This window comes from Suricata suricatta, chromosome X, assembly GCF_006229205.1.
Source record: "Suricata suricatta isolate VVHF042 chromosome X, meerkat_22Aug2017_6uvM2_HiC, whole genome shotgun sequence".
In the NCBI taxonomy this organism is placed as follows: domain Eukaryota; kingdom Metazoa; phylum Chordata; class Mammalia; order Carnivora; family Herpestidae; genus Suricata; species Suricata suricatta.
In genome coordinates, this window is record NC_043717.1 from 83,658,140 (window position 1) to 83,673,140 (window position 15,001).

Here is a 15,001-nt window from a genome sequence, read left to right on the forward strand (position 1 = left end):
CAGATTTGTCGCCTTTCTCTTTATTTATTCAGTCACTTATTCATATCAGTATGGCTTCATCAATGCCTATTTTATACTTTGGATTATCATCCAATGCTACTTTATTTTTTTGCTCATATTGATCCACCTTTGGCTGTTGGGAGATTTCAGTTAGCTCCTGTGTCCCTTTGACATACTTCTGTCACTGCAGGAGTTTTGTTTGTCTGTATGTTTGTTCAGTTGTTGTTGTTGATGTGTTTTGTGTGTGTGTGTTTTAGAGAGAGAGAGAGAGAGAGCACAAGTAGGGGAGAGGGGCAGAGGGAGACAGAGAATCTCTCTTCTAAGGAGAAAGACTGAGTTTTTTCATTTTTAATAATTTTTAAAATTTTTTTTTGTTTATTTATTTTTGAGAGACAGAGAGAGACAGTGTGAACAGGGGAGGGTCAGAGAGAGAGGGAGACACAGAATCCGAAGTAGGCTCCAGGCTCTGAGCTAGCTGTCAGCACAGAGCCTGACGCGGGGCTCTAACCCACAAACCGTGAGATTGTGACCTGAGCCGAAGCTGGCTGCTTAACCGACTGAGCCACCCAGTCACCCCTCATTTTTAATAATTTTTTAAAGTTTACTTTACTTATTTTGACAGAGAGAGACAGAGAGAGAGCATGGGAAGGGCAGGAGAGAGGGAGAAAGAGAGAACCCCAAGCAGGCTCTGCACTGTCAGCATGGAGCCCCATGTGGGGCTTGATCCCACAAACAGTGAGATCATGGCCTGAGCCAAAATCAAAAATTAGTTGCTTAACCGACTGGGCCACCCAGGTGCCCCAAGAAAGAGAGAGAAGCCCTAGCAGGCTCTGCACTCTTAGCACGGAGCCCGACCGGGGCTTAATCTCAGGACCCTGAGATAATTACCTGAGCTTAAATCAGGAGTCAGAGGTTCAACCGACTGAGGTGCTCAGGGGCTCCTCTTCAGTTTTTAACAATTTGAAAATTTTCTGACACCCCAGGCTTATCTTATATTTTCCCTGCCTGGGTCCTACAGGCAACATTTCTCCATGGATCCCAGGTTCCTTCTGTTGGAGAATGGAGGAAATTTGGTAATATCTATTAAATTAAAAAGCTATTTAACCTTCAACCTTGCAATTCTATTAGGAATATAGCTTAAAGAGGGGCTCTTGGGTGGATCAGTTGGTTAAACGTCCGACTTCAGCTCAGGTCACCATCTCACAGTTTGTGGGTTCAAGCTCCATGTTGGACTCTGTGCTGACAGCACAGAGCCCGCCTGGGATTCTCCCTCTCTTCCTCCCTCTCTCTCTCTCTCTCTCTCTCTCTCTCTCTCTCTGCCTTCCCCCACTCGCACTCTGTCTCTTTCAAAATAAATAAATATACTTTAGAAATGCTTTTAAAAAAAGACATGTAGGGTAAAGAAATAAGAACATTGTTCTGAAACAGGTATGTGCAAGCCATTTTTTGTGCATAGGCATTTTAAATGTATTATTGTATGTATGAACAATTCATTTAACAAATACTCCTTGCATGTTTATTATGAGTTCAGTACTATTCAAGACCTTGGGAATAGATCAGGGAATTAGACAAAGTACCTACCCTCTTGGAGCTTATAATTTACCGGGAGAAACAATTGACAATCCAAAATGGATAAATAATATTAATGTAAGACAGTCCTGCCAGTCGGGGTGCTGGTAAAAAAAATAGATGGTACATTTGAACATAAGAATTGATGAGTTTAATGAAAGAATATTTACGAAGTTGTGAACAATGGTAAGGGAAATAGCAAGGAATAATTAAGCACCCAGGATGGGAGAGGGGTGAGGAGACATTACCACAGCTTGGCATTAAGAGGCTCGGGGAGGGAGAAGTTAACTGAAACTTGGAGAGAAATCTAGCATTAGGAGAGCGTCACTGGATAGGAATGTGACCGCTGCTGAAAAAGATCGAGGTAGGGAGGGAGCTGGAGAATAAATACCACAACTTCAGTCTCTCCCATCCTCGTATCTCTAGAGGGGAATCTTTCATAGGTACAACCTAAAGGGGAAGCCATAAGGCAAGGCGACCCGTTGCTGAAGACCATAAAGCCTATTGTTGCAGAGCTCAGAGCAGGGTGGAAAGAGGTAGAGCAGATCTGGACAGGCAGAGGGAAAATATTCAAGTGCCGTGGGCGAAAGAAGGGTAAAAGAGAAAGTGAAATGGGCACTATTTTGTTTATTTATTTTTAAATGTTTATTTACTTATTTTGAGAGAGAGAAAGAGAGGGAGAGAGTACGAGCTGGGGAGGGGCAGAGAGAGAGAAACAGAGAGACAGAGAGAGAGAATCCCAAGCAGCTCCACAGTGTCAGTGAACGGAGCCTGATGCAGAGCTTGAATTCACAAATTGTGAAATCGTCACCTGAGCTGAAGTCGGATACTTAACCAACCTGCCACCCAGGAGCCCCAAATGGCGCACTATTTTAGATAGGATCAGGATGAGGTAGTATTTGAGGAATGGCATGGAGAAAGGGAGAGAGGGAGTCACGTGCATATCTGAGAGAAGCACACTCTACAGGGAACAAAGTGCAAAGACCCTGAGGTGTTGCACACACACACAGTGAAATATTATACAACAACCTAAATGAGTGAACTACAGCAATATGCAAATATACATGGAAATTGAGGGGGGAAATTATGTTCTGAAAGAGTACGTAAAGTCTAATAATCTTTTTATTAAAAAGCAAATATTAGAAAAACATATCTTTAAGAAAGATATATCTGTACATGTATGTATGTATGTACGCACACGCACTCACAAACATATAAATATGTACGATAGGATTGTATTAGGAGCATCTGGGTGACTCAGTCCGTTAGGCATCTGACTCGTAGTTTCGGCTCAAGTCATGATCTTGTGACTTCGTGGGTTTGAGCCTCGAATTGAGCTCTGTGCTGGTGACTTGCAGCCTGTTTGAGATTCTCTCTCTCCTCTCTCTCTACTCCTCCTCTACTCGTGTTGTCTTTCTCTCTAAATAAATAGACTTTTTAAAAAAGAATTGTATTAAATAGAGTGCCACAGAGTGCTGAACACCTGACACAGCATGGTGGTTCTCTGCTTTGGGGGGTTGGGGAGGTAGAGGCGGGGGAATGAGATTGGGGGCTGTGTGGTTAGATTTGGTTATTGGGTTCATGGATACTTACTACATTATTAAAAATAACTAACTAAAATTGAGCTATACTTGGATTAACAAGGAGAATGTGTCCTTAATCAAGGATTATGATTCATGTAGTCCTGTTCATCTGAGAGCCAATGAAACAAAGACAGGCTCTGAGAACAATGGACCATGCTTGGCATTCTTGTGGACGAGCAGGAAGGCCAATATGGTTGGAGCACAGTGCAGGCAGGCGCGAGGAGCACTAGATGAGGTGGAGGGGTGGCTGAGGGCCAGAGCATGTAGGGGCTTCAGGGCATGGTGATGACCTTGGATATTATAATAACTGAGATGGGAAGCCACTGGTAATTTTAAGCAGGAGAGTTACATGATCTGACTTAATACTTTATGGGGTTTTTTTTAATGCTTATTTATTTTTGAGAGAGAGACAGACAGAGGGCACATGAGCTGGGGAGGGGCAGAGAGAGGGAGACAGAGAACCGGAAGTGGGCTCTGGGCTGACAGCAGACAGCTGGATGTGAGGCCTGAACTCATGAATGGTGAGATCATGACCTGAGCCAAAGTCGGACGCTTAACCGACTGAGTCAGCCAGGCGCCCCATCTGACTTAGGTTTTAAAATGTTCAACCTATCTGCTGTGTAAAAAATAAACTGTAAGGTGGGGGCAGGCACAACAGTGGAAGGAAGAAGGCAAACTAAGTGGCTAGTTTGGAGTCAAGGTGAGAGATGATAGCAGATTTGACTAAGTCACAGTGGAGGAGGGATGTGACAAGTGATGAGATTTTGGATAAAGATATATATGTGTTATGTATATGTGTATATATTTAAAAAATTTTTAATGTTTATTAAAGAGAGTGAGTGAACACAAGTGAGGTAGGGGCAGAGAAAGAGGGAGACAAAATCTGAAGCAGGCTCAAAGCTCTGAGCTGTCAGCACAGAGCCCGACATAGGGCTCAAACCCACAAACTGTGAGCTCATGACCTGAGCCAAACGCAGACACCTAACCAACTGAGCCACCCAGGTGCCCCTACATATATATTTTTGATGGTCTCTAGGCCCAATGTGGGGCTTAAACTCTCAACCATGAGGGTAAGAGTTGCATGCTCTACCAACTGAGCCAGCCAGTCTCCCCAGATTTTGGATATATTTTGAAAGTAAAGGTGAGAGTATTTGCTGACGGACTGGATGTAGGATGTAAGAGAGAGGACTTAGGTGATTTTTGCCCCAAGAAAACAGGTGGATGGAATTGCCATTTACTGAGATGAGAAGTCTGCAGATTGGTTGATGAGGACAGGAAGGGAGATGTATAGAGCCACAGAGATCAGAGTGGGTGAGATGAGGGGTGACTCGGGAGTCTGAGTCTTCTTACGGGATCAACATAAACGGAGACAGATGTTGTAATGAAAGCACTCCCTGGTGGATTCAAGGTAGATAGTGACGGTGAGGTGGTAGGGAGCACTCGGTGTTGGGTGCTCCCACTTGACTCTTGTTGATAGAGGTGAAGTATGGGGAAGCTTGAAATTTGCCCCACTCTGGGCCCCCTATTGACTACTGTTGACAGTGGCTGAAAACCTCCAGGAAGAATGGTTTTAGTCCCAGTGTATGAGTTTATTCTTCACTTCTGTGAGGGGGTAGGGCTGTGTGTGGGGTCCCCCGTGACTCCTGGTGTGCAGTTGTTTATAAACTTTTTTTTAAATGTTTATTTTTGAGAGACAGAGACAGCGGTACAGAAGGAGAGGAAGACACAGAATCCGAAGCAGGCCCCAGGCTCTGAGCTGTCAGGACACAGCCTGATGTGGAACCCGAACCCACAAACCCCAAGATCATGACCTGAGTTGGACACTTAACCGACTGAGCTACTAAGGTGCCCTGAAGACATTCTTTTTTAAATTTATTTATTTTTTAATGTTTTACTTATTTTTGATACAGAGAGAGACAGAGCATGAGAGGGGGAGGAGCAGAGAGAGAAGGAGACACAGAACCGGAAGCAGGCTCCAGGCTCTGAGCTAGCTGTCAGCACAGAGCCTGACGCGGGGCTCGAACCCACGAACGTGAGATCTGACCTGAGGCGAAGCCGGAGGCTTAACTGACTGAGCCACCCAGGCGCCCCGGACTTTTTTTTTTATTAGGACTTTTGTTTTTAAAGCTTATGTATTTATTGTTGAGAGAGAGAATCAGCAGGGGAGGGACAGAGAGAGGGTGACAGAGGATCTGAAGCAGCACAGAGCCCAATGCACGGCTTGAACCCATGAACCGTGAGATCATGTCTTGAGCCAAAGTCGGACGTTTAATCGACAGAGGCACCCAGGCACCTCAGCTGAGGACTTTTGAGGTTAAGATAAGCATTACAGCACAGGGCCCCGACCCCTGGTGATGGGAGGCCAGTGGAAGGTCTGAAGAGCATTGGAGTTTGACGGCTCCATCCTACCCTTCAATTTTCTTGTAAGTGCCTAAATGACTGTCAGAAGGAGACTAGTTAAATAAATGATGGTACATACATACTGTGGAATGCTCTATAGTCATCAAAAGCAATGAAGTACTGTGATCTGACATAGGAAAATCTCCAAGATATAATTCATGCATAAAGTGAAAAAAGCAAAAGCAAAATAGCATGCATAGAATGACCCTACCTATGTTTACCTATATATGTAAACACAGCAAAAAATTTCTGGAATGATACTCACAAAACAATCACCAGTTATTACCCACGGGGAGAGAAGGGAAAGAAGGAAAGAGCCGAGGCGGGGGGTGGGGGGTTGGGGGGGTGGAGCAGGGCAGAGCAGGGCAAGGGGGAAGGACTTGAACTGTTGGAATTTGGAGAGCAGAGTTGTGACTACTTGGGTTCAAATCCAGATTCTGGTACTTCATAGCTTGGTAATCTTGGCCGAGCTACTTAACCTCCTTTTTCTTTAGTTTCTTCATTTGTAAAATGGAAATAATACTGGTATTCATTTTATAAAGTCACTCGGAGAATTAAATGAGTTAATATATGAAAGCACTTGCAACCCTGCCAGGCATAAGGTAAGTACTCAACAGGTGCTAGCTATTATTATTATCATTATACATCTGTGTCATTTCAATAAGATGTGGGCATACTCGTGTATTTCCTTTGAACAAGCTGCGAGATAGGAGCCAGTAGAGAAGGAGAGGTGGAAGACACAGGAAAGAGGTAATAATAGATGAGTGAGGTTATTGAGGATTTGTATTTGCATGGGATCTGGAACACAGGGAGAGGAATTAGACCTAGATTCGAACAGGGCTATCTCTCATTTTAACAGCAGAAGGATGGCTGTGAATATACTCCTAGTCAGGTAACGGTAGGTAGTAGGAGGTTGGTTTCTCATGGGGAGACTTCTGTCTTTAAAAGGTGAGTTCTTTGGGGGCGCCTGGGTGGCTCAGTCGGCTAAGTGTCCGACTTCGGCTCAGGTCATGATTTTGCGGTTTGTGAGTTCGAGCCCCATCTCAGGTTCTGTGCTGACAGCTCAGAGCCTGGAGCCTGCTTCGGCTTCTGTGTCTCTTTCTCTCTCTGCCCCTCCCCTGCTCATGCTCTGTCTTTCTGTCTCTCAAAAATGAATGCATGTTAAAAAATATTTTCAAAAAAGAGGTGAGTTGTTTGGTAAGATCAAAGGGGCTGCTGAGGAGTTGGAGTTCTGAGAATTCAGAAGTTCTGAAAGAATCACTGGAGAGAATAGAGTGGGATGAAAGCAGGAAAGGATTCCCCAGGAATGCTGAGGGTCCACTTGTGATGGCAACCACAAATTCAGAGCGGTACCAATTTATTCAGCTGTGTGCTTTTTCTCTTGCTGTGTTTAACATCTCAGGGTGGAGAGGAAAGGCTGTGAACCAGATGCCAGGATCTTCAGAGAATGAGTAAAGGTGTTAAGGTGTAACCAAATGGTAGGAAACTTAGAGGAAGAATCAGGGTTTTTCACCTGAGGGTGGAGGAGGAATTATCTAGAAGGTGTAATGTGGTTGGAAGAGGATGCCCACCTCAGCTTCTGACCCTGTGGTACACGCATGTGTGGGTATAAATCGCTTTCACTTGAAAGGGCTGTAAGGGATGCTCCAGCCTCGTGGAAAAGCCATGAATATTCAGGGATGAGGTGGAGAGGATGGTAGGAAAGTTTGTTACCCATGGAATAGTGTTTCAGGAGCCGTGGCAGAAGGTAGAAAGGAGAGGTCGGGTGGGGTGAGAAGCAGCACAGAGGAATATGGGGGAAACAACAACAATATAGTAATTTAATAATAATAACAGGGGTGCCTGGGACTATTGATCTCAGGGTCTTTTTTGTTTTTAAGGTTACTTTTCAGAAAGAGAGAGAGTGAGAGTGCAAGTGGGGGAGGGGCAGAAAGACCGAGGATCCAAAGCAGGCTTCACTCTGACAGCAGAGAGTCCGAAGCGGGACTCAAACTCACAAACAGCAAGATCATGACCTGAGCCAAAGTCAGACGCTTCACCCTCTGGGCCATCCAGGTGCCCCTTGATCTCAGGGTCTTGAATTCAAGAAATGCGCTGGGGGGACACCTGGTGCCTCAGTGGGTTAAGCGTCTGACTTCGGCTCAGGTCATGATCTCATGATTTGGGAGTTTAAGCCCCACGTAGAGCTCTGTGCTGACAGCTCAGAGCCTAGAGCCTGCTTTGGATTCTGTGTCTCCCTCTCTCTGCCCTTCCCCTGCTTGCACTCTGTGTCTCTCTCTCTCTCTCTTTCGAAAATAAACATTAAAAAATTAAAAAAAGAAATGTGCTGGGTGTAGAGCTTACTTAAAAAATATATTGACAATAATAACTAAGAATGCTTTCATGGATTAGCTCATTTTATCTTTATGGCAACCTCATCACGCAGAGCCTTTATTGTATAGATGAGAAGACAGACACAGAGTTCAAGTCACTTGCCCAAGGTCACAATGCAACTAAGTTGAACTGGGTGCTTACGTACTAGGCAATGACCGAGGAAAACAAGGATATGAATGAGGCATGGCGAGTTTGACTTATCACAAGTTTGGCAAGATGGTTAGTCCTAGCAGTCTTCTGATAAATAGGGGGTTCTCAGCTCTCTTCAAATTTTCCTGTATTTGGCCCTGGAGGCAGGAGCTGCCATTTTGTTGGCATTCCTCATATTGCTCAGTATGGAAGGACTCAGGTGTGGGTGGGGGCGATGCGTTTTCTCACCTATGCTCTGCAGAGTGAATGATGGTGGGGGGCCGTGGTGTGACTCTCAGGTATGCCTTGCCCTTGAGGGGGATAGAGAGCCCGGCTGCAGAGGGCTCTAAGGTGTAAGGCTGAGAGGGAGTTTGTGGGGAAAATGACCTTAATAGAATTCATCACAGGCTATAGATTCTTTTTTTGTGTGTGTGTTTATTTTTGAGACAGAGTGTAAGTGGGGGAGGGGCAGAGAGAGAGAGGGAGACATGGAATCCTAAGCAGGCTCCAGGTTCTGAGCTGTCAGCAGAGCCCGACGAGGGGCTCGAACCCACGAACCTCGAGATCATGACCTAAGCCAAAGTCGGATGCTTAACCGACTGAGCCACCCAGGCGCCCTCATAGACTGTAGATTCTGAGAGATGTGAGGCCCAGCAGGGATCTGGCAGTGGCCCAGTTCTTTCTTGCAGTGAAAGCAGCTTCTCCAGTGTTCCAAACTGTAGCCTAGCACCTAAAGAAACCCCTCTTTACCGGCTGCTATGAACAGTTTTGGTGCCACGTTCATTGCTCAAGGAGGCTTATGAAGAACATGAGGAGGTCCTGCCGCAAACTTCCCTGAGCACCATTTAGAGGTCAAGATGACCCTGTAAAATTCTTTTGTAAGTTTGAGGAGCCAAATACCATTATGAAACATTTAATGTTTATTATAGCTAGGTTATTTATGTTATAATATGTATGATATGACAGACTTGGGTTTTGTCCTGTGCTGTATATACACTGAAGCACCTTATAAGGTGCACAGAACATTCATGCGCCAGTTATAGTACAGAGAGCATGTTTGCCTAAAACATGAAAGTCCTTCATAAATACTTATTGCATGAACAAATGAAGTTCATTATTTTAATTTTTGAAGGGGTTTAGTTTGAGGTATTCTTTTATGACATATTGTTATAGCAATGATTTATTCGAAGATGAGTCCTTTGTGAGGAGCAAACCCCCAATTATATATATAGCCTTGGAAAAACAAATTCCACTTTATGATGATACCACTTACAACACAAAACCAAAAACACATTACAGTGAAAATTGGGCCCCCCTTATGTATCTGTGTAGGTGGGTTATGAATGGAGGTATTCATGCATATATATAGAACTAAATATCTCATTAATGCTAGAGACCTACCTTGGCACTTGTCATAATTCAGATTCAGTTTCTGTGATTATCAGGGTTTATGAAAGTGGATGTATGTACATGTTGCTATATATCTATTCCCATGCATGTGAGGTTTGTCATAATTTGGATAGAGTATAAATAATTTTTTTAGATTTTTAACTTTTTTTTTTGCCAGCGTGGAGCCTAATTCAGGGCTTGAACTCATGACCCTGAGATCAAGACCTGAGCTGAGATCAAGAGCTGGATGCTTAATCAACTGAACCACCCAGGGGCCCCACAATATTCAACTTTATAATAAGTCTAAAATTAGTAGGTTTCTCAAACAAAAAGTTCAAGAAATTAGGTATTATTAACTTTTGGGTTTATCAAGTTAAATTTTATTTACTAGTGGAATATATATTTATTGTTATGGTATTATGTACAGATTCAATGAGATCTTTTTTAGTTTTATTTTTTAAAAACTTTTATTTTTAAGTAATCTCTACACCCAATGTGGGATTTGAACCTACAACCCCGAGATCAAGAGTTACATGCTGAACATATTGGGGGCTCCTGACTGAACCAGCCAGGAGCCCCCAATATGATGTCTTTTCACTCATCTCAAACTACCCCATATCAGTTTATTTCTTTTATAATGTATTTGTTGTTCCATGGCAGGCTCCCAGGGTGATGTGCCAGGAGAGGAAAGCTATTTGGCAAGAAGCCTGACCGTGTAGCACCCACCACCGCTTGGGGTTTGGGCTTCAGTTTTGCACGTTCATAAATTCAATATTCCAAATGTCACAGAGTTGCTTGATGCCAGGAATGCGGATTTGCGCTAAGCAGGTTCACAAGAGACTGATGTATAAACCAGAATGACAGTTTATTAATTTAAAAAGACGAATAGTTGTTCGCAAGGATTTGAATTGAAAATAGCGAATTCTTGCCAGGAAGGTCTTCATGTGAAGCTAAATTATAATCAGAAGATCCTTCTTACCATAGAATCAAGGCAAAGTGAGCTAGCTGTACAATTGAAATACATATGTTTGTTGTGATTGCTCGAAGTGCCCATCTCCCCAGTATATGCTATTTTGTTCCCTGGAGACTGGCATCTTGTTACTGTACTCATGGGCTTGCCAGGTTTAGCACATAAAAATACAGGACATCCAGTTTTTGAATTTCAGGTAAACAATGAATTTTTTTTTTAGTTTGACTACACCTCATGCGATATTTGGAACATACTTATATTTTTAAAATTTCTTTGTTATCTGAAATTAATTGGACATCCTGTACTTTAATCTGGTGAACCACAATCACTGGCCACAGTGACATATATTTGTTTTATATGTGAGTACTCCTCCACTCCACCACCTGAGTGGTGTCTGTTTTCTATAGGTTCTTTGCTGATTAAAAAAAAATTTTAATGTTTTATTTATTTTTGAGAGAGAGAGACAGTGTGAGCCGGGGAGGGTCAGAGAGAGAGGGAGACACAGAATAGGAAGACAGCCTCCAGATTCTGAGCTAGCTGTCAGCACAGAGCCAGACATGGGGCTCGAACCCACCCACGAACCATGAGATCATGACCTGAGCCGAAGCGGGACACTCAACCCACTGAGCCACCCAGGTGCCCCATCTTTGCTGATTTTTTTAAAAGTAGGCTTTATGCCCAGTGTGGAGTCCAACAAGGGGCTTGCACTCACAACCCTGAGATTAAGACCTGAGCTGAGATCAAGAGTCAGTCTGCTTAACCTCAGTTTAACTTACTGAGCCACCCAGGTGGCCCCTGATTTCACTTTTTATTAAAAGTTACACCAGTAACACATGCTTCTTTAACTGTTACCTCTCTCTCTCTCTTTTTTTTAAACAGTTTATTTATTTAGAGAGAGAGACAGAGAGAAAGTAGGGTAAGGAGAGAGAGAGAGAGAGGGAGGGAGGGAGGGAGGGAAAGGGAGAGAGAGCGAGCGAGCGAGCTAGCGTGAAAGAGAATCCCAAGCAGGCCCGGAGCTGTCAAGCACAGAGCCCTACTCAGGGGTTAAGGCTCCATCTCACCAACACTGAGATCATGACCTGAGCCAAAATCAAGAGCTCATTGCTCAACTGAATCCGCCACCCAGGTGCCCCTAACTATTATCTCTTCAATCAGATTAGTCTGAGGGCACCTGGGTGGCGCAGTCAGTTCAGCGTCCCACTCTAGATTGGGGCTGAGGTCAGTATCTCAATGTTACTGGAACTGAGCCACCCCACCACCCCCTACCCCCATCCCTGCGGGCTCTGCAACCACAGTGCGGAACCTACCTGGGATTCTCTCTCCTTCTCTCTGCCCCTCCCCTGCTCATGCGTACACGCGCGCTTTCTCTTTCTCTCAAAAAGAAATAAACATTAAAAAAAATTAATCTTGTATTAGTTGCCTAGAGGCCGTTTTATCGACAAGGAAATTACCTCCCTTGAGTTATAGCCCAATTTATAGGTCTGGGGATGAGGCAGGGGACAGCAACCGAGTGAATAATTCTTCGGGGTCACCTCACTGTGGCCGGTGAGCGTGGCTGCCAGATTAAAATACTGGGCGTCCAATTAATTTCAGATAACAAAGAAATTTTAAAAATATAAGTATGTCCGAAATATTGCATGAGTTGTAGTCAAACTAAAAAAAAAAAAATCATTGTTCACCTGAAATTCAAAAACTGGATGTCCTGTATTTTTGTTTACTAAACCTGGCAAGCCCACGAGTCAGTAACGAGATGCCGTGAGGCTTGCCTGGGTTCCCGGGGTTCGGTAAGCATCGGTCCATTTGGTAATCTCGGGGAACAAAAGTCGTTCCCATTAAAGAAATGGTTTAAGTTAACAGCAGGTAACAATCAAACACGGAACATTCTTGACCCTTTGAGGAACCCGTAACTGACGCAACAGCCATAAATGCTGCCCTGCTTGACTTCCCCGCCCCCTTCATTCTTCTCTTCCCGCGACTAGAATGTTTGCTCTATCTCTTCTTCCTTTTCTAGTCCCGCCCTTCCAGCTCCCCACTCCGGAGAGGAATCGGTAGCCCCAAAAAGGCCGGCAAAAATGCCGACGTGTTCCGAGGAGCGGAAGTAGTCAGATTTCACTGGGAACCGTAAAGTGCGTCTGGCTGCCTCCCTTTCCGGATAACGACAACAGCTCTGTCAGTGCCGGCCTTCTTCGTGTAAGGGCATTTGCCAGACCCTTGCTAATTCAATTCTATCTCCCTACCCCACCCCCCATTCCGGGCCCTTCCCTATCGTCGCCCCCTTCACTTTGGATCATGTTCAGAAGTAAGGACATGCGGTAGCCTCCGTTGGCAGCTCACAAAGGCGGTGGGGTGGGGGTGGGGAAGAGGGCGAGAGCAAAGACCCTCTTTCTCCCCCGCCCCTGCCATCCTTACTTCTTAAGGTTTTCTAGAGTACTGTGCTCTTATCGCAACTTGCAACATTTCACCTTTCCATCCCTAATCTTCAGTCGGGTTTTGATCATCCCACTGTCGTTTTCTTTTTCCTTACTCTTTTTCTTTTGCCCCCTCTCCCAGTCCTATCTCTCTATTCCTAGGGTTCTATCAATCACATCCTTGCACTTGATTTGAAGGTACATCCTCTTTAGCTGAGAGGAGAGCCCTGCACTCGCTGCCATATGTTTATTAGTTATGAACTGAATAGGGGAAGGCTTGACTTCCTGGGTCACCGCAGTGAAGGAGTCTGGGTGACAGGAAGCGAGCGGCCTGTCATGCCTATTGCGGGCGCCTAGCTGCCAGCTTAACCTTGTCTTGAAAATAGCGTGATTGCCCTATAGGCTACCAGTATAAGGAAGACAAAAATTCTTTGGGAAACTACTTAGTGTGTTTGCCTTCCAGATTTGGTAGACGCAAAAAGCAAAGGGGGAGCTTGGGCAAAGGAAGGTGGGTTTTGTGCATGATATTTTTAGTAAAAATAGATAGAAATCTTAGAAGTCACCATCATCACGTTAAAAAAAAACATCTCAACAGAGTACATAGCCTAGCAGGGGCTAATTTTCTAGGTTGTATTTGGGTTGGTCTTTTATATCTCAAGGCTGGAGGGTGTTTTGTTTTGTTTTACCTTTTTTTTTTTTTTTTTTAACAGAGGTTTTGTTATAGGTGGGAAACTGTTTCTTCCTGGGTAAAATTGAGTAGAGTTTTCCAGGAAAGGGATTTGTGTAGCTGATTACAGATTATAATGTGAAGTATGTCTCATATCGCCCCATGTGTCCTTCCCCTCCGTTGTGTATACATGACGGTTTAATACTGTATTAAGACACTGGTTTTGTGCTGGACGGAATAAAAGCGAAATGATATTTTAAAAATTTTCTTTCGTAATTATTTTAGACCTCTAAATACTTGGGAATAGATGACTAATTAAAACAATACCTTTAGCTATTGTGATATTTTTGCTTAGAAATCCCTTTTTTCTTTGCAAAAAATCATTTGACAGATTTGATGAAAAAGAAAATGTGTCCAGCTGCATCCAGTTATAAAAGGTATTAAGAACCAGTTGATAGAGCAATTTCCAGGTATTGAACCATGGCTTAATCAAATCATGCCTAAGAAAGATCCTGTCAAAATAGTTCGATGGTACGTCTATTTATCTCTATGCAAAGCTCAGAGTAGCTGAATATTGTATGATTAGATTGCACTCAGAAAAAATGGAATTATTTTCACATTAACCATTGGTAGATTATAGGAGCAGATAAATAGAATAACTCTAAAACATCAATATTTGTATTTTCAAGTGTTTCTCAGTGTTTGTGAAAAGTGTGGCTTTGTGTACTGATTGTTTTATTAAAGAGTTAAATGTTTTTATTCAGACTTGGATTTAATTTATCTTTGTACTGTAAATATTTGTTTTATTGAATTATCTAACAAAATTAAAATAATAAAATGTTAAATAAAATTATAGTAGGTCATATTTTTCTTTTCTTACTGGACTGGTATGGTAGATGAAACAATTTAAATAATGTTTTTTTTGCCTGGATATTTAATGACATTAAAAAGAGGTTGCTGTTTCTTTGTATGTTTCATCTTTTTTATTATTTATTTTTTCAGAGCTTTTATATTTTCTATTCTTCATTTAACTTTTAAAACACTACTATAGTTGAATATTAAAACAAAAACAGGGGCGCCTGGGTGGCTCAGTCGGTTAAGCCTATGACTTCGGCTCAGGTCAGATCTCACGTTTGTGGGTTTGAGCCCCGCGTCAGGCTCTGTGCTGACAGCTAGCTCAGAGCCTGGAGCCTGCTTCTGGTTCTGTGTCTCTTTCTCTCTCTGCCCCTCCCCCTCTCATGCTCTGTCTCTCTCTGAATCAAAAATAAATAAAACATTAAAAAAATTTTTTTTAAATCTAGTTTAAAACAAAAACAATAGCGAAGTGGTGAGCTATAATTATGAGCTATCACTCATTCACTACCGCGTATGAAATGCCAGCGGTGTTATTCACTGGCCCCATTAAGAGGTCTGACACCGAACATCTCGCCTAGGGCGATGTTCATCATCCTCACATGCTTCTCCGCTGTAATGGCGCCGTCCTTCCTGATTTGGATCAAAGTCCACCAGTTCT

The 15,001-nt window shown here is 43.4% G+C and overlaps 1 protein-coding gene across 1 annotated transcript in view; it reads left to right on the forward strand.

The window, feature by feature from the left end:
- Positions 1-8,108: 8,108 nt before the first annotated feature.
- Positions 8,109-15,001, forward strand: part of MCTS1 (MCTS1 re-initiation and release factor) — a 19,784-nt gene continuing 12,891 nt past the window's right edge. The window contains 4 exon segments of the mRNA XM_029929696.1: positions 8,109-8,144; positions 12,425-12,534; positions 13,799-13,914; positions 13,917-14,019. Of these exon segments, the coding sequence (XP_029785556.1) occupies positions 8,109-8,144; positions 12,425-12,534; positions 13,799-13,914; positions 13,917-14,019 (365 nt within the window).